This window comes from Neofelis nebulosa, chromosome 8 (genome assembly GCF_028018385.1).
Source record: "Neofelis nebulosa isolate mNeoNeb1 chromosome 8, mNeoNeb1.pri, whole genome shotgun sequence".
NCBI lineage: Eukaryota > Metazoa > Chordata > Mammalia > Carnivora > Felidae > Neofelis > Neofelis nebulosa.
This window is the reverse complement of record NC_080789.1, coordinates 64,531,396-64,556,695: the sequence shown is the minus strand read 5'-3', so window position 1 is coordinate 64,556,695 and position 25,300 is coordinate 64,531,396. Positions and strand designations below refer to the sequence as shown.

Sequence of the window (25,300 nt, the reverse complement as noted above, 5' to 3'; positions counted from 1 at the left end):
GCAGCGGCACTCAGGCGTCGGTGACGCTAGGCGGACGAGTCGTCACGTGACACGGAAGTGACTACGAACAGGAAGAGGACGAAAAAAATAACCGTCCGCGACGCCGAGCCGAACCGGACCAGCAGCCACCATGAACAGCAAAGGCAAGGACAGGGGGCGGCTGGGGCCGTCGCGGGGAACAGCGCTAGCCTGGAGCGAGCGGGCCCGGACCCCAGGGTCGCCAAACGCCAAGCTTGGGGCAAGCTGAGCCTCGCTCCTGGGCCGGCTGCAGTTCCGGGGGCTGCGCCAGAAGCCTGCGTCATCCCCGAACTACGGCTGCTCGCTCCTCCCGGCCCTTTCCCCCTTAAACTCTGTGGCGCAGTTTGGAGCTGCGGGCTCGGGTGGAGGGGTGGGGGGTGGGGGGAAAGGCTTGTCATGATAGGCATGTGCAGGAGCAAATGGGGAGCTAGAGCAGGGATTTGGGCAGGCCAATGGAGAGCCAGCGGAGGCGGGGCGCCGCGCTCCGGAACCAGAGGCTGGCGCCCGGGCTTAACTAGTGAGGTGCCGGCGCTGGTGGGCGGGCCAGGGGGCCAGAAAGGTCTCTTTCGCCTTTCCCTCCGATGGAGGCCTGGACTTCTCCCGGCTCCTGTGATTGCCCTAGTGTTTATCAGAATACGATCCTTTGTTGTTCCTCAGGACATTTACCTTCTCTCGGGTCTGAAGGTTCACTTCCACCACTCACTTTATTTGGAAGTCGACCTTGAGTAGGAAATCGATGGGGTAAATAATCGTAGCCACTGTGACTCAACGAGGTCTTGGCCAGTTACAACCAGGCCTATGAAGACCACCTAGAGCAGAGGCAGGATAGACCGTTGGTACATTGGCAGGCACGGGTGCCCAGACCTGCCCTGCATTGTGAAAGAAACTTGGGCCCAGCTAGACTTTCCCTTACACTAGTATGCTAACGGGAAGAGCGCCTTCCTGTCGATTGAGAATCCAGCATCTTCGGGTATAGGCCGGGAAGAGGGTGCAAAGAGAATGCTTATTTTCCTGGTTCCGGAAATCAGGCCCTCCAGAGCAGTCTGTTCCCACATCTACTGCTTGTTGCCGCTAGGTTAGCTACCCAGTATGCTCTGCCCCATTTTGGTGGTTCTGTGTGATAGGCAACATGCATTTTCCCCCACCCCTTGTCTTCCAGGTCAATATCCGACACAGCCAACCTACCCTGTGCAGCCTCCTGGGAATCCAGTGTACCCTCAGACCTTGCATCTTCCTCAGGCTCCACCCTATACTGATGCCCCGCCTGCCTACTCAGAGGTGCTCCCAGTTTACTCGACTTGAACTGAATACTCTTCGGATCACATTTTCAGCCCTGAGCTAAGCCTGACTTCACATATTTATTTACTCTCCACAAACAGGAGAGAGTGCTGCCATGAATAATCTGAAACCCTGTATACTTCAGCAGTTTCTTTTGGGGTTGAGAATGCATTGTCTGATTATATCTTTTGGCACAGGCTGAGGTTAAGAAGATGAGTGTGTGTTCCTTGAGTCTAACATTAGCTATAGCAGGAAGCGATCCAGGAGAATATTGAGTGGCAATGGAAAGGCAGCCTGTGTAACTTAGAGTGTAATCTACCTAAGGAGAATTAAGAGGTCTAAAATTGGAATGTCATGAAGTAACATGTGGCCTTCTCTTCTGCCTCTTGTAGCTCTATCGTCCGAGCTTTGTGCACCCAGGGGCTGCCACAGTCCCCACCATGTCGGCTGCGTTTCCTGGAGCCTCCCTGTATCTTCCCATGGCCCAATCTGTGGCTGTTGGACCTTTAGGTTCCACAATCCCTATGGCTTATTATCCAGTTGGTCCCATCTATCCACCTGGTTCAGCAGTGCTGGTGGAAGGAGGGTACGATGCAGGTGCCAGATTTGGAGCTGGGGCTGCTGCTGGCAACATTCCTGTGAGTATGACCTTATCAGAAAAACTCAGCTCTTGTGTCTTTTAACTTTCTGAAAAGATTACATATTCATCCTTTCGCCACGCCTGGGCAGTAGCTGTGGTATTGGTGTGAGCACTGATATCCAGGAGTCAGGTGTGAGGGGGCAGGAGAACTGTGGCAAGTCAGTAGCACCGGGCACATTCCCTGGGGTCTCAGTTAACCAGATTCCTTGTTTTCCTGTCTTAGGAGTGCTGTCTGCTGCTCTTTCTGCTCCATTCTGGTACTGGGCTAGTAATACTCCTTATTCATTCCATAAGCATTTACTTCGCATTTGCCATAATCCCTATTAAGTAGCATTTGGAAAGATACTAGAGATTTTAGTTATGTTTCCTGCTTCGCTCCCCCTTGCATAAGAATTAGAGCCCAAATGGCTCTTGCTAGGGCCAGCCACTCAAAACCATATACTAGAAATGAGGTGGGAATGCCTTTGGATGAGTGGTAGGCTCTTTCCTGTTTGCATCTTTGGGTTCACAGAAAATCCAGACCTGCTTTACAATCCAAATTGGTGGCAGAACTAGCTCTAAGATGTGAATGGTCAGCATACTGCCGTCTTCTTAACGGATCCCGTTTTCACCTGTGCCCACTTCCCTCGTCTCAGCTGCCCTATGCCCAGTCAACCTTTGTGTTTTCCTTTCAGCCTCCACCCCCTGGATGCCCTCCCAATGCTGCTCAGCTTGCAGTCATGCAGGGAGCCAATGTCCTCGTAACTCAGCGGAAGGGAAACTTCTTCATGGGTGGCTCAGATGGTGGCTACACCATCTGGTGAAGAACCAAGGCCACCTCTGTGCCGAGAAAGACATCACATACCTTCAGCACTTCTCACAATGTAACTGCTTTAGTCATATTAACCTGAAGTTGCAGTTTAGACACATGTTGTTGGGGTGTCTTTCTGGTGCCCAAACTTTCAGGCACTTTTCAAACTTAATAAGGAACCATGTAATGGTAGCAGTACCTCCTTAAAGCATTTTGAGGTAGGGGAGGCATCCATTCATAAAATGAATGTGGGTGAAGCAGCCCTAAGGATCTTCCTTGAATTCCTCTGGAGTAATACTGTACCATACTGGTCTTTGCTCTTAGTAATAAAACATCAAATTAGGTTTGGAGGGAACTTTGATCTTCCTAAGAATTAAAGTTGCCAAATTATTCTGATTGGTCTTTAATCTCCTTTAAGTCTTTGATTTCTATTACTTGTTATAAATGAAACGCATTAGTTGTCTGCCTTTCCCTTTCCATCCTTTGCCCCATGTCCCACCCTCAACCCTAGTTTTCCAGTTCCTTCCCGCCAATCTCCATTGAATCAATGGTGCAGGACAGAAAGCCAGTCAGACTAACTTCCTTCTCTCCTTGCACTTCTCCCCACTTGCCATCTTTTAACTAGTCTTTCACAAGGATCCTCTGAAACCCCTTCTGTGCCCCAAGCACGGACCCCATCACTTCTGTTTTTTTGCGTCTCCTCAGGCAAAAGTGGAGGGTGCCTCTCGGACCCTCCTCGTAGGCTGTCTCTTCATCCGTGAACTAAACCCAAATTTGCTTCGGTGCCAGAAAACCTGAGAGCTGTATTTGAACAAAGGGTATCAATGCAAACTGTACTGTAAACAAGTTTGTTTAAGATGTCGGGGCAGGGAGGGGGATGCATTTCAAAAGCCTGATGACGTTAGAGCCAAATTAGGGGACGTTTTCCCATCCAAAAATTGGTCACCATTTATCGTCAGAGTATCTGATGTAGGCACTCACGGCTCCCAAGAACTCCTAAGCTGGGTTAATGGGGTCATATTAGGAATCCCTCACTACAAAATGACTTGAGTCCAGTGAAATCTCATTAGGGTTAAGAATATTTCAGGGATCCTTAATATTTTGATTTTTGTTTTCTGAAATTGGATTTTATTTTATTTTATCTTATAATTTCAGTTCATCTAAATTTTGTGTTCTGTACATGTGATGTTTGACTGTACCATTGACTGTTATGGAAGTTCAGCGTTGTATGTCTCTCTCTACACTGTGGTGCACTTAACTTGTGGATTTTTTATACTAAAAATGTAGAATAAAGACTATTTTGAAGATTTGAATAAAGTGATGAAGTTGCATTACACCTCACTTCAAGGATTCTTTACTCAGCTTGTTTTTAGGTTTCTTCTCTATATATCTTATATCCCACCTAAAATTCAAATAGGTACTGTTGTCATTCTGTTGGGTTTTGTTTTGTTTTTTAATGAAGACTTTGAAATAAATGCAGGAGTGTAAGGCCAAGATTTGACCATTTTCATGAGTCCTGTTCTAGATGTTTTCCTTTTCTTTATTTCCTAAGCTCTTTCAGATTTTTAGAAGCCTGTTATGCCAGAGGTATTCAGAACATAAACTTAAGGGGGCGCCTGGGTGGCTTAGTTAAGCATCCCACTCTTGGTTTTGGCTCAGGTCATGATCTCATGGTTCTGGAGACTGAGCCCCAAGTCAGGAGCCTCGCTGACAGTGAGAAGCCCGCTTGGGATTCTCTCTCCTCACTCCCTCTCTCTCTGTTCCTCCCCTTCTTGCTCGCTTTCAAAACGGGCTTGAGCTCACCTGATGTAGAACTCGAACTCATGAACTATGAGATCATGACCTGAGCCAAAGGCAGATGCTTAATGCCTGAGCCACCCAGGCGCCCCTGAGAAAAATGTTTTAGTATAACAGTTTTTGTTAAGTTCGGGGTGACCTTTCAATTTCACCAAAGTTCTGTGTGGAGAAATACTGAAAGCAGATTATCAAGACTGATTCCTCAACTCCTGGGTCTTAACCGTGGGAGGAACAGAGTTTGGATGATGGAAGCAATACAATTTATAGACTTCAAAGGAGATTTAGCTTAATTCCAACTAAACAGTACCTGGGGAGCCAGGATTCCTACTGAAACACTGTATCTTTTAAACACCTCTAATTTTGGGGACTAAGATCCAAGAAGCTTCTCTGGGCTTGATTCAAAGGACATTGGTGGGTAAAGTGGTAGGGAGGTAGTTCCTGGTGCCCTCTCTGTATACATAGAATGGGTCTGGGAAATTCTGGCCCTTTCCAGGATGGAAGGTAAACTAACTCATCACCCCAGGGATGTTTCTAATGACACTCCTCTGGGACAAGCTTCCCACCACCATTTTTGTTTCAATCTCGTGAGATGGTTCTGGAACTTCTGAAACTTCCCGGGGTTCTTACTGCTTGGGAGAGAACATATGCAAAAGAGTTAAATAAGCAAAAAAAAAAAAAAAAAAAGCCTGGGGGTACCTGGGTGGCTGGGTTAAGCGTCAGACTTCGGCTCAGGTCACAATCTCGCAGTTCATGGGTTTAATTAAGTAAGCCCTGCATGGGGCGCTCTGCTGTCAGCACGGAGCCCACTTCGGATCCCCTGTCTCCCTTTCTCTCTGCCCATCCCCTCTCTCTCTCTCTCAAAAATAAATAAACATTAAAAAAATTTAAGTCTGGATAAGTCAAAATATAAAGGTAGTTATTTCTTGCACACGAGAATCGGATTTCTATTATCAATAAACATTTTTAATTGTGAAAAAAATAGTAGCATCAGTGTAAGGTTGTTGGGGAATATGGAAAGGAAGAAGGCTCAGGAGATGGAGCACATTCATCAGGAGGTGAGGTCTCCATAGTCTGTCCCTCCTGGTCTGGCCTTTTGCTGTGGTATCCAGCACCTGGCAAGAACTAGTATGGACACTATCTCTGCTCAGGCTGTCAACTAGTTGACCAGGTAAGGGATAGGGGAGCAGCCAGCGACTCTTAACTGTCCTTCCCTTCGACCTTGAAAACACTGAAGATGATTGGGCACATACTCATGTTGTCGGGTACAGCTCCACCTTCTTGGGCAGCCACAGAAACCCGCTATATTAGAAAGGCCTGGCTAATGACATCATGAGCAGTTTCCTCTGTGTCCCTGGTGTCAGTGACGCTGGCATTCATTTGGGCCTGTGTCCTAGAAAGAGCTCAGGTTTGCCTATATCGATCAGTGCTGCTCACTGGTTTCAGATAAAACTTGCGCCTAATAAATTAAATAGTGTGTTAACACCGGAGCCTGGATAAGCTCCTTGGGGCCCGGGAGTCATTAGATGAAATATTCCTCCTTCTCCCTGCCCTTGGCTGAGTCACTCTCCATTTGGAGGATGGCGCTGGGCTCGCCTTCTGCAGGTTCGTAGGTGACGTAGCTGCCTTTGTTCTTGTACAGGTAAAAGAAGATCAAGATCACGACCGAGAGCAGGGTGAGGAAGACCACGGTGATAACAACTTGGAAAGGAGAGGGAAAATGCAGACATGTTTCAGGACTGAGGATGTCTCAGCAATTCATGGGGCCCCCTGAATTCGATGATTCCCTCGCTATTTATAAGCACCCTCACTATTTCTAAGAACCAGGGTTCTAATTAACTGGTGGCCACTTGCAAATCCATATTCCCCAAGTCCAACTTCCATGGTGCATGACCCCCGGAGTACCTTGGTACTTAAGCTAAGGACACAAGGCTTTTGATTTCTGACAAAACAACTCCCTCTCAACCGGTTCCTGATGATTAGGATAGAAACAGGAAGGGGGGAAACAGGAAATACCTTATCCCAAGAGGAAGGCATTTTAAAACCCACAGCCTCCTGCAGGGATTTCTCTGATCCCTCCCATCCTCTTCCTCACCCACTTGACAAACCACACACATCCTCATCTCTCCCCGCATAGTGGAGTGTAGCGCCCGTACTCGCTTACATCTGTTTGTGGCCGCTTCCCACGTTTACCGGCAGTGTCTCTGGCACAGAGCCTCTAAGAGTCTTTTACAGCCTTGCGTGTGTGCGTGTGTAAGATAACCTATGTGCCCAAACGAGCCCATTACTGGATTTGGTCTCCAATCTGTGGTGCTTTCCTGCATAGGGAAAATCCTAGTTCGGCCACTGGGTTCCCCATCTGTGGAGTGAGATAGCCGTGGAATTCAAGAGGTCTCTCGGATTTGGCTCAGGGCGTTTGTTACCTGCTATGAGTGCTGTGCTGGCCTCGGCTTTGGGGGACAGGGCTTCAGTGGTCTGCAGGATTGGGGTGGTCATCGGCTCTTCTGGAAAATTTAGAAAAGTGAAAAGGGAAATGGGGTGAATTCTTCTGTCCTAAAACATACATCCGTCCTTCAAATTTTACCACCCCACCTCTTCCCTAATAAAGAAGTTATCATTCAACTCCTGTAGTAAATCCGTATAGAAAAACCTGGAGAAGAGAAGAGAAAATAAACTACCATCCAAAGACCATGAACAAGTTGATGGGTTTCTCTCTGCCTAATATAGTGGTTAAGAGTATGGGCTCTAGAGCCTAAATGATGAGGTTCGAATCCGAGCTCCGTCCTTTACTGGCTGTTACCTTCAGAAAATTACCTACCCCCCCCCCCCGCCCCGCCCCCCTGCATGTGTCAGCTTCCTCACCTGCAAAATGGAGATAAAAGTATCTACTTTATAGGCTTGTTGTGACAGGTAGTAAGTAACTCAATAAAGGTAAGCTATTGTGGGGCACGTGGGTGGCTTAGTTAAGGGCTCAGGTCATGATCTCACAGTTCATGAGTTCGAGCCCCGCATTGGGCTCTGTGCTGACAGCTCGGAGCCTGGAGCCTGCTTCGGATTCTGTGTCTCTCTCACTCTCTGCCCCTCCCACACTTATGCTCTGTCTGTCTGTCTCTCTCAAAAATAAATGAGTGTTAATACATGGTCTTACAAACTCTTTGTAAACGTTATTTTAAAATAATGAAACGAATGCTCCTCTCTTATTAAAACCCTTTCCTACACTTCCAGAGTAGGCCCTGTAATTTAAAAGGTTCCAAAACAAGGCCTCTCCTACCCTAAAATACATCTCCTACCTCCTCCTGCTATTGTTCTATCTGTCCTTTAGAGCCTGAAAGTCCCGCCACTAAGGTCATTACCTAGGGTGGGAACACTCAGAACTACAGGTCTCCAGAAGTCCCTTTTAAGTGTTTATGCGGGCAGTCAGGGAGATGGAGCCCGTTTAGTTCTCGCCCCAGTTAGCATTTTCATGTAGGGATTTGAAGAGGTACCAGGTTCAGTTAACTACAGGACAGAGGTATCCTGGGGAAAACAGGGGGCATTATTCAATATTCATTCAATAAATAATAGCAGCACTCATTAACTGCCTACCCTTTGCCAGGCACTATGCCAGGCACACTGGAGATGTAATGGTGAGCAAAATGGTGTCCCTTCCCGGAGCCTACCCTCCACCATGCCACGGTTCACAGTTAATGACCGCGATACATGAAACAAAGTAAAATCGCCGGGCACTCGGGAAAGCATGTAACTTGGGCTTGATCTAGTCTTCCAGCAGGTGCAGCCTCCACAGGAAGTAAGATTTGAGGTGGGAGCCGAAGCAGGGGTAGGTGTTTACAGGGGAAGAGGGACAAGAGGTGGGGCACATTCTAGGCAGAGAAAAGAGCCCGGGTCAAAGCTCTGAGACAAGAGCCGGTGCGGCTGGACCACAGGGCAAGAGCGTGACTCCTGTCTAATGCCTGACACCTGCAGGTTTCCATTTAGGGCAAGTGTAATGAAGTCACCAGTGGTGGGCCTGGGAGCCTGGGAGCAGTGTTGAAAGGGGCCAATGGTGGTGAGGGGTCTTTTTTTTACACAGGCCAAGAAGAGGCCTGATGAACCTGGTCTTGCAACAAAGCAGAGGTGAGCTGCCTACAGCACCCGCCCTCCCCACGCCAGGCCAAACCCTTCTCCACTATTCTCCACTCTTTCTTTAGGAATGGATAGCTCAGCCACTCCATGGCCTTGGGCAAATGGTTACATCCCTCCCATTCACCCAAGTGCTCTAGTGTTGCTGATGGGGGGGTGACATTAACCAACTTTGCAGGGTGAGGGTGAAGCCTGAAAGAGCTCGGAAGTGACACAGAATGCTTACTACTCAATATATTATTTAAGGTGACTTTGTTTATGTGCTCAGTGATTAAAAGCTGCTCTCGGTTGGAACCCTGCACCGACAAATTACTAGGTGACCCTTAAGGAAGTTACTAAATCTCTCTGAGCTTCAGTTTCTTGATTTCCAAAATGGGAGCATGGTGGGCAGCTGGTGAGACGGCTCCAGACGATCCTTGCCACCTGGTATTTACACCTTTGTGTAAGCCCCTCTCCCTGTGCATGGGCTGGACCCAGCGACTTCTAACAAACAGAATACAGCAAAAATGATGGGATGTCATTTCTGATAGACACCCTGAACTTACCCTCCTGGTCAGACTCTGACTGCTGCCTCTTAACATGTACACTTTCCTCCCCCAAACGTCCCAGAGCTGGCTGCACTCCTTTGCACTCCACCTTCTAGAATCCTGTACAGATGCTCTTAGTTTTGACTTTCTTTTTCTTTCTTTCTTTCTCTTTCTTTCTTTTTCTTTCTTTCTTTCTTTTTCTCTTCCTTCCTTCCTTCCTTCCTTCCTTCCTTCCTTCCTTCCTTCCTTCCTTCCTTCTTCTCTCTCACTCTCTTTCTCTCTTTCTTGTAAGTAGGCTTCACACCCAGTGTGGAGCCCAATGTGGGGCTTGAACCCATGACCCTGAGATCAAGGCCTGAGCTGAGATCGAGTTGGACCCTTAACTGACTGAGCCACCCAAGCATCCCAGTTTTGCCTTTCCTAAACATGAGAAAACATAAGACATACAAAAAGCCCTGAGAAGAACAGTTTATGTACAGAATCTTAAGTATAAAAATTAAGAGGATTCCGTTCAATCCACCAACAGCAATTTACTTTGCACCTACTGGGTACCTGAGGCAGAGTCATAGATGCTGGAAAAGGTGACAGGGATGAGGTCAACCAGGGACCGGACCATGGAGCTCAATCTCAGTGAGGGTTCAGAGGACAGATACATATGACTCCCTGGAAAGAGAGTCTGGGGTGGAAGATGATTCCTATTTGGGAAATTCTGCAAACGATCCCGATTATGACAGCTGCTATTTCCTAAGTCCCTGCTTTGTGCTGGGTGCTTTATATACATGCTTATTAATCCTTACAACATCAATCACTTCCAAGTAGGTGTTTTTATTTGCTAATGTGGACCTGGAGGCCCTGGGGGAGTTAAGTGACATGAGTCATGTCACACATGAAGGAACAGTGCATGGAGCCAAGCTCTGAATCCAGGACTACCCGCTCCAAAGCCCGAGCAAGGTATTTACACTAACACTTCCTACTACCCTCCTTTCCTCTTTTTTCGAATAGTGAAGGAGAGGAGGAGATCATAAAAGGTAACCATGAGGCAGCACAAGAAACTTTCCAGAAAGTTCAAGGGTTTAAAAGATACGGATAAAGGCGGAAGAAGAACCAGCTGGCCACAATCAACGACACACTGTGGTGTCACAAAGAGTGCATCCTTAAGGGCAACTGGTAAGCGGGGAGTGAAGTCAGCGTGATGCGGGAGCCACATTACTTCATATGCAACCTCCCTGACTTTAATGTTGGATGTGATCAGAGGCAAGCTGGCTACAACTAAAGGGTACATTTCAGCAATAGACCTTCACAGACAGAAGATTCAACAGAAGTGCCTTCCTTGGATGCCGTTCTTGGTCGGTTTCCATTTACGCAAAGCCATCTGGTGAGGCAGGAAGTACGAATGAAGGAGGTACAAAGAAATTTACCTATGAAGACAATGGATTAATGAAGAAGGCAGACCCAACATCAGATTTTTACTTCTGATGAAAATGGTCTCTTTTGGAAGTGAAGGCTCTTGGGAATCTACTTCTAAAAGGAGGAAGCACACCTCTCAGGAACAAAGGCTCATCCATTTTGTTGCATGTGTCGGAATTTCCTTCGTTTTAGGGCTGAATAATGGGACACAGGAAATTCTGACACGTGTTACAAAATGGATTCCACTTATAGGAGGTACCTAGAACAGTCAAGTTCATAGGGACGGAAAGTAGAATGGTGGTTGTCAGGAGCTGGGCAGAGGAGGGATGGGGAGTTGTTGTTTAGTAGGTACAAGAGTGTCAGTCTGGGAAGACGAGAAATTTCTGGAGATGGATGGTGGTGATGGTTGCACAACAATGTGAATATACTTAATAGACACAATATTGTAAATGTTATGTATAATTTTACGATAGTTAAAAAAAAACCTTTTCTTTATACAGTTTACATTCTGAGAAGGGAAAGATGGACAACAAACTAAGTAAGTTAAAGATATACTGTATTAGATGATGATTGGTGCTATGTAGAAAAAAAGAGCAGGAAGGGGGTTGGGGCTTGGCCTGTGGATAGGGGTAGACGGAGAGTCTTCTTGATAAAGTGACTGGAGTGAAGACCTATGGAAGGCGAGGAAGGCAGCCGGGCAGAGATCTGGGCAGAGGGAACAGCAAGTGTGAGGTGGGGGTATCCACAATAATGGAAAGCACTGGGGCTGTAGAACGCTTGGCATGCGTTAAGGCATGGCATGGAGGTCATGGTGGAGGGGGGGATGCCAGCAAGAGGAGATGGAATTAAAGGGGCTGTATATTTTGGCTTTTTCAGTGACTGAAATGAGAACCTTTAGAGGTTTTTGAGCAGGGACTGGATTTATATCTCAAAGCAGTGCTTTTCAGCCTCTGTGGTACATAAGAATCTCCTGAGGATCTTGTTAAAATGCAGATTCTGATTTGGTGGGTCTGGGGACGGCAGGGGGGTGGGGTGGGGCTGAAATTCCAAAGACCATACTTCTTCTTCTTCTTTTTTAATGTTTATTCCTTTTTGAGAGAAAGTGTTCAAGGGGAGGGGTAGAGAGAGAGAGGGAGACAGTGGATCTGAAGCGGGTTCTGCACTGACAACAGAGAGCCTGACTCCCGGAGGCTCGAATTCATGACATGAACTGAGCTCATGAACACAATTACATGACCTGAGCCAAAGTCTGTCACTTAACCAACCGAGCCAGCCAGGCGTCCCCAAAGACCACACTTTTGAAACGATGAGACCACCATGTTGTGAAGAAGCCCGATGTAGCCCACAGGAGGATGAGAGGCTCCACGTGGGGAAACTGAGGCACCCCACGCTCGGCTGACAGCTAGAAGCAGCTGCTAGATGTGTGAGGGAGCCTGTTTTGGACCTTCCAGCCAACTGAAGCTGCGGGAATGGGCACAGACGAAACCAGCAGAAGTGTGCCAGCAGTCCCACAGAATTGTAAGAAATAATAAAATTGTTCTTATTGTAAGCCACTGGTTGTTGAGGTTTGTGATGCAGCAATGGGTAACTGAAACAGAAGCTGATTTTTTTTTTTTTTTTTTAGAGCCCCAATGTGGGGCTTGAACCCACAACCCTGAGATCAAGGCCTGAGCTGAGATCAAGAGCCGGACCCTTAACCAACTGAATCCCAACCCTGCAGGTGCCCCCAAACAGAAACTGATTTTAAAGGATCCCTTTGCCGTGTGGACAAGGGGCTGTGGGAAGATAGGACAGGGGTAGAAGCAGGTTGTTGTACCCTCCCCAAGGCCACAGCTGCATCCACCCAAAAGGGGTGACTTTTTCTACTGGCTTGAAAGCACTGACTGGGTCTAGTGGCAGCCCAGTGAGAAAGTGGTGGGATTCTGGCAAGGGTGACGGCAAGGTTTTGGGACTGAGTAACTGGAGGGCATGGTGTTGGGAGATGGGAAGCCTGCAGGAGGAACAGATGTGGAAGGGAAGATCAGAATTCAATTCTGGACACGACTGCTTATTAGACATCCAAGTGCAGATGTTAAGACTGGAATTTTGGGAAGAGGTCTGGACTGGAGGTTTAAAAAGTCAGCATATTAAAGCCCTCGAGAGTGTGTGAGATCACCAAGGGAACAAGTACCAATATGCAGGCCCAAGGGCTGAGCCCACAAAGGAAAGAGCAAAGGAGACTGAGGAGTAACAGCCAAACAGATCAGGTACTAGCATTACTGGGTTTGACCACGCAGGGCTCACATGTTGTCATGACCCGGACAACACAAGTTGTAGTGAAATCTGGCGTCAAAGGCCCTGGTTTACAGTGGATTCAAGGAAAGAAAAAAAAAAAAAATGGAAGAGGAGGAACTGGGAGCAGAATATAGATAAACTTTTTCCTGTAAATATGAGCAGAGCAATGGGGCTGTAGTGGGAGGGGGATGGGAGTTCAGGGTTTTTGTTTATTTTTTTAAGGATGGGAGAAATGACAGCATGTTTATTTATGGATAGGAATAACTCAGAGAGGGAACAGCTGGTGATACGTGAGGGAGGAGAGTGGCTCCAACCACGTCCTTGACAGGGACGGGACCCAGTGCACAGAGACACTGGCTGGCTGTAGGAGGAGCAGAGATCTGGCGTCAATGGCACGCACGGGGGCAGGCGGCAGGTGCGCGGGGGCGGTGGGAGCTTCTGGCAGTTCTTTCTGAGAAGTTTAATTTGCTCAAGAAAATAGAACGCAAGGTCATCAACTGAGAGTGAGGATGGGGACTGGAGTTTAAGGAGAGTTGAAAGGTGCGGTAGGAGTAAATAGCCTCTTATCACAGAGCATGGGTAAGACTGTTTCTAACGTTCTGTGGAGCAGTACAGGCTGGCTCTAAGGCCTAAGTGGAGAAGTGATTGACCATCAAGGAACAAAGTGATGCACGTGTAACCACAGGGTCTTCCGCTGGGATCTGACCTCGGTTCTTTCTGAATTGATACTATTATGTCAAACCACGCCGGTTCTAAATTTAAGGTCCCTCTGTAATTCAAAATAAAGATCTTATGTCGTAAGATAGGTATAAGAAAGTTCAATATCATTTTTCCCTTCTGATAGTAACTCTGCCTTTTTTGCTTGCCTTGTAAGACACTGCATGGTAAATCCTTTGCAAGATCTTTAGGATCTTTTTTTGGTGATCTGCTTTACTGGTGCCTTCTACACGAGCTTAGTGTGGAAGGGCTCAGTGCCCTTTGGGTAAAGGCAGACTCCTGCAGGCCCAGGGAAGGTTCCACAAATTTGTGCAAGTCTCCAAGCAAGAGGGGCAACCAGTAAACTGATGAACAGAGAGATTTCAACTAACTGCAGAAATGGGCCAAATTGAACAAGATGAGAATTCGACAAGAGTCCTCGGTCTTAGGTTCAGCAAACCAACTACTCATGAAGAAAGAAGGGGGGCGCCATGGCTTAGCAGTAGCATATATAAAGACTTACAGTGAGATCAGTGGAAAGCAACTGGTACTAGAAGGGTATACCCCAAAATGGCAACAAGAGTGATAGCTAGGTGGTGGAATTTTCGATGATTTGTAATTTCTTCTACATGCTTTTCAACTGCGTGGATCTACTTCTCAGGAGGATTCCCCCCCCAGAATACAATATAGTACTGTAAATGTATTTTCTCTTCCTCATGATTTTCCTAATAACATTTTCTTTTCTCTAGCTTACTTTACTGTAAGAATACAGTGTATAGTATGCATAACATACAGAATATACGTTCTGTGTGTGTGTATATATATATATATGTATATATATATATATATATATATACATATATACATATGTTATATGTATATACAATCGAGTGTTATTGGTAAGGCTTTTGGTCAACAGTAGGCTATTAGTAATTAAGTTTGGGGGGGAGTCAAAAGTTATACATGGATTTTTTTTTTTTTTTAACGTTTATTTATTTTTGAGACAGAGAGAGACAGAGCATGAATAGGGGAGGGACAGAGAGAGAGGGAGACACAGAATCCGAAACAGGCTCCAGGTTCTGAGCTGTCAGCACAGAGCCCGATGCGGGGCTCGAACTCATGAACTGTGAGATCATGACCTGAGCCGAAGTCAGACGCTTAACTGACTGAGCCACCCAGGTGCCCCTATACATGGATTTTTGACTGTGTGGAGGTTGGTGTCCCTAATCCCCATGTTGTTCAAGGGTCACCTGTTCTTTTACAATCTTAAAAAAAGTTAAGGGGCGCCTGGGTGGCGCAGTCGGTTAAGCGGCCGACTTCAGCCAGGTCACGATCTCGCGGTCCGTGAGTTCGAGCCCCGCGTCGGGCTCTGTGCTGACAGCTCGGAGCCTGGAGCCTGTTTCGGATTCTGTGTCTCCCTCTCTCTCTGCCCCTCCCCCGTTCATGCTTTGTCTCTCTCTGTCCCAAAAATAAATAAAAAACGTTGAAAAAAAAATTTAAAAAAAAAAAAAAAAAAAAAAAAGTTAGGGGCGCCTGGGTGGCTCAGTTGGTTAAGCATCCGGCTTCAGCCCAGGTCATGATCTCACAGTTCATGAGTTCGAGCCCCGCACTGGGCTCTCTCTCTGCTGTCAGCAAGAGCCTACTTTGGATCCTCTGTCCCCCTCTGTCTCTCTTCCTCTTCCCTGTTCATGTATTTTTTTTCTCTCTCTCTCAAAAATAAAAAAAATAAATAAAAAAAATTTTTTTTAACTTGCTGTCATCTTAGGCCCCCGTTAATATAAATATGGTCTCTAATAATGGAGGTAACAATGTGGACCTACTTTGTGCCACTCTTAGACTGCAGAGCTGCATCAGGGTGTGACAGCCAAAATAATGGTGAACAGCCAAAATAATGAAAGGCTTGGAAACTGTATCAGATAAGGAAAGCTTGTAAGACAAAGTCCAGACAGAACACTTAGGGAGAGCCCAGAATTTGAATATTATCTTCGAATATGCCAAGGGATGGCCTGTGCAAGAGGACCACTGGTGGAAACTAATGGGAGAGAGAGGTCCCCCCCCCCCCCCCCCCCGGGCAGGAAGAGCAAAACGGGTCACATGCTTCATGGGGTACTGGAGAGAGAATTTTAGCACAGAATGGGTGGGTGAACTAGCTGACCCTCAGGAACTTTCTCAGCCTTAATTTTGGAATTAAAAAAAAAAAATTTTTTTTAATGTTTATTTATTTTTGAAAGAGACAGAGCACAAGCAGGGGAGGGGCAGAGAGAGAGGGAGACACAGAATCCGAAGCAGGCTCCAGGCTCTGAGCTGTCAGCACAGAGCCTGACGCGGGGCTGGAACTCACAAACCTTGAGATCATGACCTGAGCCGAAGTTGGGACACTTAACTGAGCCACCCAGGCGCCCCAATTTTGGAATTTTTATAAAGTGAAAGTGTTCCTTTAGAATTTTCTTCGAAATCAGGGGCGCCTGGGTGGCGCAGTCGGTTAAGCGTCCGACTTCAGCCAGGTCACGATCTCGCGGTCCGTGAGTTCGAGCCCCGCGTCGGGCTCTGGGCTGATGGCTCGGAGCCTGGAACCTGTTTCCGATTCTGTGTCTCCCTCTCTCTCTGCCCCTCCCCCGTTCATGCTCTGTCTCTCTCTGTCCCAAAAATAAATAAAAAACGTTGGAAAAAAAAATTTTTAAAGAGTTTTCTTGGAAATCAAATTTCTGAACTGGTGAAATCTCAGTGAAGTCTCTAGTTTAGTTATCAGGATTATACCGATGTTAATGTGTTGGTTTTTGCAACGTGCCATGGTCATGTAAGATACTGACAATAGGAAAACTGGCTGAAGAGTACATGGGAACTCTCTGCATTATTTTTGCACCTTTTCTACAAATCTAAATTCCTCCAAAATAAAATGTTTACTTTTTTTTTTTTTTTTTTTTTTTTAAATCGAATTTTGAACTCCACTCCACTAAAGGTCACGGGGTATCCTAGGTGCTAATGAGCTAGGGTCTTCAGGCTTCAAGTGTCACAACTGTAACCTATGGGGGTGCCTGGCTGGCTCAATTGGTAGAGCCTGTGACTCTTAATCTCAGGGTTTTGAGAGACATAGGGAGCAAGCGGGGGAGGAGCAGAGAGAGAGGGAGAGAGAATTCCAAGCAGGCTCCGGCCTATCACTGCGGAGCCCAAAGACGATGTGGGGCTCAAACTCACAAACCTCGCGATCATGACCTGAGCCCAAGTCCAAGAGTCAGAAGCTTAACCGACTGAGCCACCCAGGTGCCCCTTAACCTCAGGGTTGTGAGTTTAAGCCCCATGTGGGGCATGGAGCCTACATAAAATTAAAAAAACAAAACTGTAGTCTATATTTGCACTTTATACATTATAACATACATTATTTTCTCTCCACCCCACGGTGGTGATGTAAGCAGGGTTGGTGTTATCATTATGTACGAGCTCAGCAAACTGCATCAAGCAGCCCAGAGTTACTCGGCAGTTGGCTGAGTTGGGCTTCAAATCTATCTCCTTATTTCAAGGTTCTTTCCACCGCACAGTACCAGCTCTCCAGGTTCTGGAAACATCTCTGCTCTACTCCTAGCTAGCCATTTTGTTTACATGTCCACTGGGTTTGGTTCCTGGAGTTTTACTGCAGAATGGAAAGGGTGTTCACTATAGCACTGTTCGCAAGAGTTGACACATATCTGAATGTCTATCGGCAGGGGGATGATTAAATAAATTACAGGCCATTCATTCTGGAAACACTATACAGTTGTTAAAAGGAACGTGGTTAGATCTGCTATTACTGACACAGGATATACGGTTAGATGAAAGAAGCAAATTGCTAGGGCAGTAATGTGTAATATGATTACGTGTTTGAAAAAAAGTAAATTAAAATGAAACTATAAACGTACACACACACACACATACACATATGTCTGCGTATACACCGAAAAGGTCTAGAAGGCTACTCCTTAAGTGGCATGTCACAGCTTTTTTTAAAAAAATAATTTTTAAAATTGTTTATTTATTTATTTGGAGAGAGAGAGACAGACAGACAGACAGAGCGAGCACCAGCAGGGGAGGGGCAGAGAGGGAGAGGGAGAGAGAGAATCCCAAGCCGACTCTGTGCTGTTGCCGGGATGCGGGGCTCCATCCCACGAACCGTGAGATCACGACCTGAGCTGAAACCAAGAGGTGGACGCTTAACCGACTGAGCCACCCAGGCGTCTTGCATGTAATAGCTTTTTAATGAAAAAATAAACAACAGGGGCACCTGGGTGGCTCAGGCGGTTAAGCGTCTGACTTTGGCTCAGGTCATGATCTCAAGGTTTGTGGGTTCGAGCCCCGCATCGGGCTCTGTGCTGACAGCTCGGAGCCTGGAGCCTGGTTCGGATTCTGTGTCTTCCTCTCTCTCTGCCCCACCCCTGCTTGCACTCTGTCTCTCTCTGTCTCAAAAATTAATAAACATTTAAAAAAAAATTAAACAAAAGAAAAAGGAAACAACAACCAAGTAAACTTAAGTTCAGGAAGCCTGGCAAAAAAAGGGGGTAAATGGCTTATAGCTTTCCCACCATCATCTCCTGTTCCTACCCTGCTTCTCTCCTGTCTCCCTGTCCAAATAAAGGAATAATGATGTTACTCTCTTCCTTCCCTTCTCAGACATGGAAGGACTGTAACACCATTTTTCGTTCAGGCGGGAGGCTTAGGGTACAGGACCACAGTAAGATTTGAGGCTCCACCCAAATCCTAACCAACAGCAAATGAACTTCAAGATCTATTTTGCCTATTTACCCTTTCTTGGTTCTTGTTAACCCAGATACCTGTCGGTTTCCTTGTGACCCCTGTTTCCAGGCTAAATCTCTTATCACTGAGGCATCAGATCCTTTGCCACTTCAGTTTGCCAACCTACTTATTTGCTCTAAGCTTGCCCAACAAAGGGCGGCTCCCCCAGTTCTCCTTTCTATGGGAACCCGCCCTGGAAGTCTGCTCCCTTTCTCCTTCCTTCTCTTTCATGTGCCTGGGCCAACGGGGTGGAGTGAGACTCTGAGAGCGATGTACGATGGCAGAAAAACCACAGGCTTTGGAGTAAACCAGACCTGGCACAAAATCCTGCCTCGGCCTTTATTAGGCACATGACCTTGGGAGAATTTAATCTCTGTACATTTCTTCATTGCCCCAAACGTCAGTTTTTGCTTCTCCAAAATGAGAATAAAACCTGTTCACAGGGCTGTGAGTAGGAATAAGCAAGATGAAAAAGGTGGGGGGTCTAATTCAGAGTGAAGACAACCTAGGATGTGGCTGTGTAATTAGGTGGCACAAGAGATGGGCTTAACCTGGCGCGGGGCAGGGGGAGACACAGCCCACAATGCCAGTTTCCACTCCACCCTGCTTTCAATAGGGCGGCTTGTGTGCTGGGCACAGCAGGCACAATGCCTAGGGTCTACAGTACTTTAGGGGCCCATCAAAGTGTTTTCTGAGGATTTTAATTGTAGCGATTTAAATTTCTTTTAAAATCAGAAGAAAAAAATGGAATGTTAGGTCAAGGAAACTGTCATATTGTTATATCAATCAATTATTAATTATAAATATAAAATAATGGTTTCATTATATCAATATTAGTTCTTCTTTATACCAACACGGTTGTAAAACAATTTTTCAATTAGCAATAATCACACCTTCAATATCATAGCGTTGGCTGTGATACAGCCACTATGCAAGCTTAAAAACTACAATTTTATATAAATGTAAATATATTTTTTAATGGAAGAATGGGCTCACAAAGGCAAAAGTACCAAGGGCCTCTGAAAGCCATAACGTGTCCTCACTTTCAACACTCCCAAAGGATCTCCTTTAGGACATCTTTATAGATTAGGGAAAAGGGATGTGAGGCGGCATAGGTGGGGAGGCGGGGAAGCCACAAGCAAGACTCTCAATTATCCCATCCTTCAAAGTACAAGCCCTCCCCCTGTCTGTGATTTCCCTGTCCCTGTCAAGGAACTTTTGTTTGCTTGAACCCCATGAATGGGGGGCTGTATGATACATCCCAGAATACCACTTCATTCACGTCGCTCGTTGGGTCAAGAATACAAATATAAAACTCAACGACAACCACAAAACCAGCCAATTAAAAAACGGCCAAGGACTTGAATCGACATATCTGCAAAGGAGATATGCAAAAAAAGAAGGAAAGAAAAGAAGAGTGCTGTTAAGGATGCAGAGAAATTGGAACCTTTGTGCGTCGATGGTAAACAGTATGGTCGCTCCTCAAAAAATTAAACAGAAACACCACATGATCCAGCAATTTCACTACTGGGAATGTACCCAAAAGAACTGAAAGCAGGTACTCGAGAAGTCATTCATATTCACAGCAGCCTTATTCACAGTAGCCAAAAGGTGAAAGCAATCTATTGATGGGTGAATGGATACACAAAATGATGTATCATATATATATGTATAATGATGTATGCGTGCTATTATTCAGCCTTAAAAGGAGAGAAATTCTGACACATGGTGCAGCATGGATGAACCCTAGACATGTTAAGAGAGCCAGACAGAAAAGGACAAATATTGTATGATTCCACTTACATGAGGTACCTCGTCAAATTTCTACAGATAGAAAGCATATTGCTGGTCATTAGGCGCTGGAGGGCGGGGCAGTGGGGGGTTATTGCTTAATCAATACACAGTTTCAGTGTGGGAAGATGACAAAGTTCTGGAGATGGGCCGTCACGATGATTGCCCAACAGTGTGAATGTTAATCAGTATTTAATACCACTGGGCTACCAAAACGTGGTTAAAATTGTAACATTTATAGTATCTGTATTTTACCACAAATTAAAAAAAGGAAAGAAGAGAATTTACCCAGGTCTTAATTCCTCAGTTAGCTGCCCAAGCATCACCTCTTTTCCCTCGGGGAGGTTTATTCTCACGGTCCTCTGCCCTCTCCTCCAGAACACCGTCCAGGACAAATGCAGTCTTGGTGGTTTCGCACAAGGCACGAACCTGATCCGGAACACCCACTGTGCCCTTCTTGCTGTGTACAAACCTCATCGACTCTTTAAGCGTAAGTACTCCATCCCATTCCCCACTCACGAAGCCTTTGCTGACCAATCTGGACTTCTAGCCACTTCTCCCTTTCCTCATCTCTCACTGGACAACGAACATTGTGAATAGTGCGCATCACCAGTTACAGAAGACACTGTCTTAGACTTCCCTGGGGTTGTCACATGCCACATCAGTATAGTAGATAATGTCGGTCCTAATGACGAATGAGGCTGTGTATATGAAAACAAAGGTGTATAGACCAACCAAGGTTTTGTTCCCCACCCCCGACCCTAAATGAGTACACAACGAAAACACAATCAGTGACTATCTGATGGTTTGTCTGGCTCAGCTTGGTTACGGAACAAAAGGTGGGAATCTGTTCTCAGAGTGAGGAGAGGTGGATCCCTGCCTGCAAGAAACAATGGGTTTTGATCCTGGAGCGTAGCATCAGAGGAGTGGAATTAAAAAGCAGGCAGGGGCACCTGGGTGGCTCAGCTGGTTAAGTGTCTGACTTCGGCTCAGGTCAAGATCTCACGATCTGTGAGTTTAAGCCCCACATTGGGCTCTGGACTCTGGGCTGACAGCGCAGAGCCTGCTTGTCTCCCTCTCTCTGCTCCTCCCCCGCGCTCTCTCTCAAAAATAAACAAACATTTAAAAAAACAAAACAAAAACAGACAGAATTCCTTTCCAGGAAAATGTGGGTCTCTAACAAGCACTTGTTTGTTACCAACGTTACTGAATGCTTACTAGATATGGGACACTGTTGCTAGGTGTTTTATATGTGGTATCTCATAATAACCTCGCAAGATAGGCACTATTTCCCCCATTTTACAGATGAGAAAACTGGAGCTTTGAGGGTAGATCACTCACTCAAGGTCACAAAGTTTTAAGTGGCAGTGTCGGAGACCAGCCCAGGTCCCCGCGATTTCAGATTCAAACCGCACCAAAGTAACCACTCTGGTTGCCCTCTGGGCCTTCCAGGCCCTTTGGAGGTGAGCACGGAGATCTGGGCTGAGGCCTCAGGGAATTCCAGGCCTGGGCTGGGGGTAGACGAATGTCTCTACCATTAGTATTAGGAAAGGCCTTCACCTACCTCCTGGAGAAGGCGTGGTTAGCAGGCTAGTCATCGCAGCAAGTGGAGAGAGAGCAGATCTGTGGGAAGAGGGACAAAGACGGCATGAGGTGGATGGGCCCCTACCTGGCGCTGGAGAGCCTTTGGGGCCAGGTTTTCGTGGGTCCCTTCCCTCATGGGGCTAGTCCTAAACCCTTCTCTTTGGGTTTCCCTGAGCACATCTTCGGGCTGGAGGTACCAAGAGCAGAGCCGAGATCTCTGGTACTTGGCGGACGCTGCCTTTGAACGTGCCACCCCGAGATCCTTTCACTCGGCCACCAACCACATTTACCTAAGGGATCTCTCCCGGCCTGAGAAAGTTAGGCGAAGGTATGCAAATTAGCAGCGCACCCAGTTTCGCCCGGCCACAGGCACGGGTGCTCTGCGCTTCGCGAGCCTGGAGGCTGCGCCCAGCCGTCCACTAGGGGTCAGGAGAGGGCCGGGAAGGCAGGACGCACCGGCTCCCGGGCCCGCGTGGGGGCAGGGTCGGGGCCTGGGGGCGGGGAGCCAGGCACCAGAAGGTGGAGGTGAGGGGCCTCAGTCGCCTTCGGGCCCGTCCCCGACCAGCCGCCGTCAGGCCCTGGCCCGCTCCCCTCAGTCGTCCCTTCCCCGTCACGCTGCGCCGTCCGCGCACCCCCTGCCGCACCCCGCCCGCCGGCCACTAACGCCGAGCCCCGCTTGGCCCCGCGCGGACGTCGGGGCTGGCGCGGCGCGGACCCGGCGACTCGGCCTCGGCCCCGCCCCTCCAGCGTTACCGGCACAAGGCTCCCGGGGCAGCCCGCGGCGCATGAGTCCGGCCGTCCGGGGCGGGCGTTTCCGAGCGGCCGCGACGGAAGGCTCCGGCCGCTCTGGGCTGGCGTCGCTCCCGCGGCCGAGGCGACTGCCGTGTGCTCGCGGCCCCCGGGTTCGGCTGGGCCTCCCGCCCTCCCCAGGTGCCCTCCTCCGCGTGCTCACCTTCCCTGTCGGACGGGCTGCCGCGGAAAGGGCCCGGCGCCGCTCCGCGCGTCCTTTTGAACTCTCCGGGGGGCGGGAACGGCGGAGATTCGCCGAGGGCCGTCGAGGGACACCGAGCGGCAGGAAGCCGCGGACCGGGGCGCGGAGCTAGCTGCGGAGGCCGGCCGGGAGTGGGGGTGGGGGGGCCGGCCGACTGGGTGGGACAGGAAAAGAGGAGAGAAACCGCCCTCTGCAGGTTCCCTCTGCCCGCCCGGCCGCCGCTGCTCCCCCGGGAGGAAAGGCTGCTTTTCCTCGTCCGATTGTCACTTTCCTCTCCATCCGGAGCCGCTTCCTCCCTCGTCCCGAGGCTCCAGACGGCGTGGGATCGGAACTGGGATAACTGAGATCTGTCCGCTTTCCCCCGATCGACGGAATTTGAACTCCCAGCAAACGCGGAAAATCACGTTTACTTGCGTTTGCGTATCGTTTACGTAAACAGGTCCGCGTCCAGAAAGCTTGGAGCTTCCCGCGGCCGGGAAGCCGGGAGGCTCGGAGGGGGAGGGAAGCGGGGCCCCATCCGGATCTTCCTCCTCTGACATTCTTCCGAGGCTGTGTAGTATAGAGGGTAAGAGCGTCACGGACTTTGGATTCAAACGGTCCCAGCGCCGCGGCTTGTTAGCTGTATGACTTTTGGGCGAATTACTTAACATCTCTAAAATCTGTTCTCTCATCCCTGAAATGAAGCCATTTCACGGCCACACTTCTAGCACCTGGTAAGAATCTCAACCTGTTAATCAGTGCCACACTTAAGCCATCTTGACTCACTTCTCTGTGGCAGGAAATGTTCTCATATTAATGAAGTCAATGACTAAGGATGTAATAGTATAAACACAGGCTCTGCCATCCGCCCTGCTGTGTGATCTTGGACAAGCGACCTTGGTTTCATTTCTCCCTCTAGGGCAGTACCTCTTTCTTGGAGTTACTGGGGGTGGTGGAGGATCGAATGTTAATACACCTAAAGCATTAGAACATTACCTGGCACATAGTAAGTGCTCAATAAGTGGTAGCCATTTTTATATTGACTTCCTACTTAGAACTCAAGTGGTTTATTCTGCCTTCCATTCCAGTGATACAGACTTCCTTGCTTCCTTATTCCAGTGAGGAGTTCTCTGGTTTGGAAATCAGTATTTATATACACTGATGGACCGATCTTGTGCATGTTCATTTGGGGAACAAAGACTGACGGAGAAAGTCTCAGAGAATAGAGGCATAGTGTGAGAAAAAAAGCAAAGACACAAATAAGCAAGGGTAGTTGCTTTCATTCCTAAAGATATTATTTGGTTGGTAAAAAACAGAGGGAAAAGAGTAAGTTGATGAAATTCATTTTATTTAAATATATCTTTAAAGGCACAGTAGGTATCAGTGAGGCAAAAGAAAGCCCATGTATGGGAAAACTACCAATCCAGCCAAGAAAGACAAAGAAAGTAACATGGAGGCAAGATGTATATAAGTTAGCCAGTGCCTGGATGGCTCAGTCGGTTAAGAACCTGACTTCGGCTCAGGTCAGGATCTTATGGCTCATGAGTTCAAGCCCCATGTCCAGCTCTGTGCTGACAGCTCAGAGCCTGGAGCCTGCCTTGGATTCTGTGTCCCCCTCTCTGCCCCTCCCCCACTAGCGGTCTGTAACCTCAAAAGGTTTGCAGGTACGTGATTTTATCCGTGTTGGCACATACCTACCATTCATTTTAAAAGCATAAACATGCAGAAGAAGGAGATCCAATATGCATATGCTCAGCACCTAATTGAGCATAAAACAGCAATACCGTAAGCATCAGGTGTATTCTGTTCTTTGGTATAGCCTATATATCCTGGATGTGTCATGTTTCCAGTGTTCTCTAGGTATCTCACCTAGTCTGTCAATGCTGTCCTTCACATTACTGGAAGGCAGGGACTGTCGGGTGATGTTCTTGCAATTCATTTTATATGGAGATGCATACAGACAGATGACGAATGGAGCCTCATTGGTGGTGAGTGTTCTCTAAGGATTAAATGCTAAACTTCAGAAACTGGAGCAGCCATTCTTTGGTCAACAGACCTCAGGGGCCTCAGGGCAGGGAATAAGAGATACTCATCTCTGCCCAAGGTATTGGCTTCTAGCCCCTTCTTGTGCTGCTGCCAGGACGGCAGTCTTCTCAATCCTAGCCTTTCCCCTGGACAACTTTACCGTTTTGTAAATCAGGGTAAACGATTTGGTTCCTCGTCGGGACTATCTTCCCTAAATAAGCAAAATTCTTCGTTAATGCCCAGCATACTGGCCCTTTCCCCTGTCTTCCTGGGACCATATGCAGATGAAGTGTCCATCTCACAATCTAGTAAATATCTGCACGTCAGTAGTGCCTCTGTGGTACCAGTTACTTTGGGTGCTTCCCCCCGCCTCCCCCCCCCTTAAGACTATAAGTCCCTAGAAGTCCTCTCTGGCACACCCCTTTCCTAGGCAGGAAAGCCTTGCGGAGAAAAGGCATGAATTGGATTTTGCCAGATGAATGTGGGAGGGGCAATTCCAAGCAGGTCATGGAAGGCCTTGGACAGCTAAGGGCCTGTATTCCCAGCGTCACCCCTGCCAGTAGCCCTGGAGTATCGCTCCCAGTTGTGATTCTGAGTGCCACAGGGATGGGATGCCTTATAGG

General features: G+C 47.7%; 2 protein-coding genes across 3 annotated transcripts; one reads left to right on the top strand and one right to left on the bottom strand.

The window, feature by feature from the left end:
* Positions 1–4,067, top strand: DAZAP2 (DAZ associated protein 2). Of its 2 annotated transcripts, none has more exons than XM_058742761.1 (4): positions 1–143; positions 1,178–1,296; positions 1,689–1,857; positions 2,611–4,067. In XM_058742761.1, exons 1-4 carry the CDS (start codon positions 131–133, stop codon positions 2,931–2,933), a joined length of 624 nt encoding a protein of 207 aa, XP_058598744.1. In that variant the 5' UTR covers positions 1–130; the 3' UTR covers positions 2,934–4,067. The 2 variants fall into 2 exon arrangements, with proteins under 2 accessions (XP_058598744.1, XP_058598743.1); XM_058742760.1 differs by having other exon boundaries at positions 1,689–1,934; positions 2,611–2,884.
* A 1,392-nt stretch (positions 4,068–5,459) lies between these two features.
* On the bottom strand, positions 5,460–23,657 carry SMAGP (small cell adhesion glycoprotein). Its single transcript, XM_058682230.1, has 5 exons — positions 23,649–23,657; positions 22,436–22,827; positions 21,663–21,721; positions 6,944–7,024; positions 5,460–6,221 (listed from the first exon to the last, which is right to left on the bottom strand). Exons 1-5 carry the CDS (start codon positions 23,655–23,657, stop codon positions 6,043–6,045), a joined length of 720 nt encoding a protein of 239 aa, XP_058538213.1. The 3' UTR covers positions 5,460–6,042.
* Between the last annotated feature and the right edge of the window lie 1,643 nt (positions 23,658–25,300).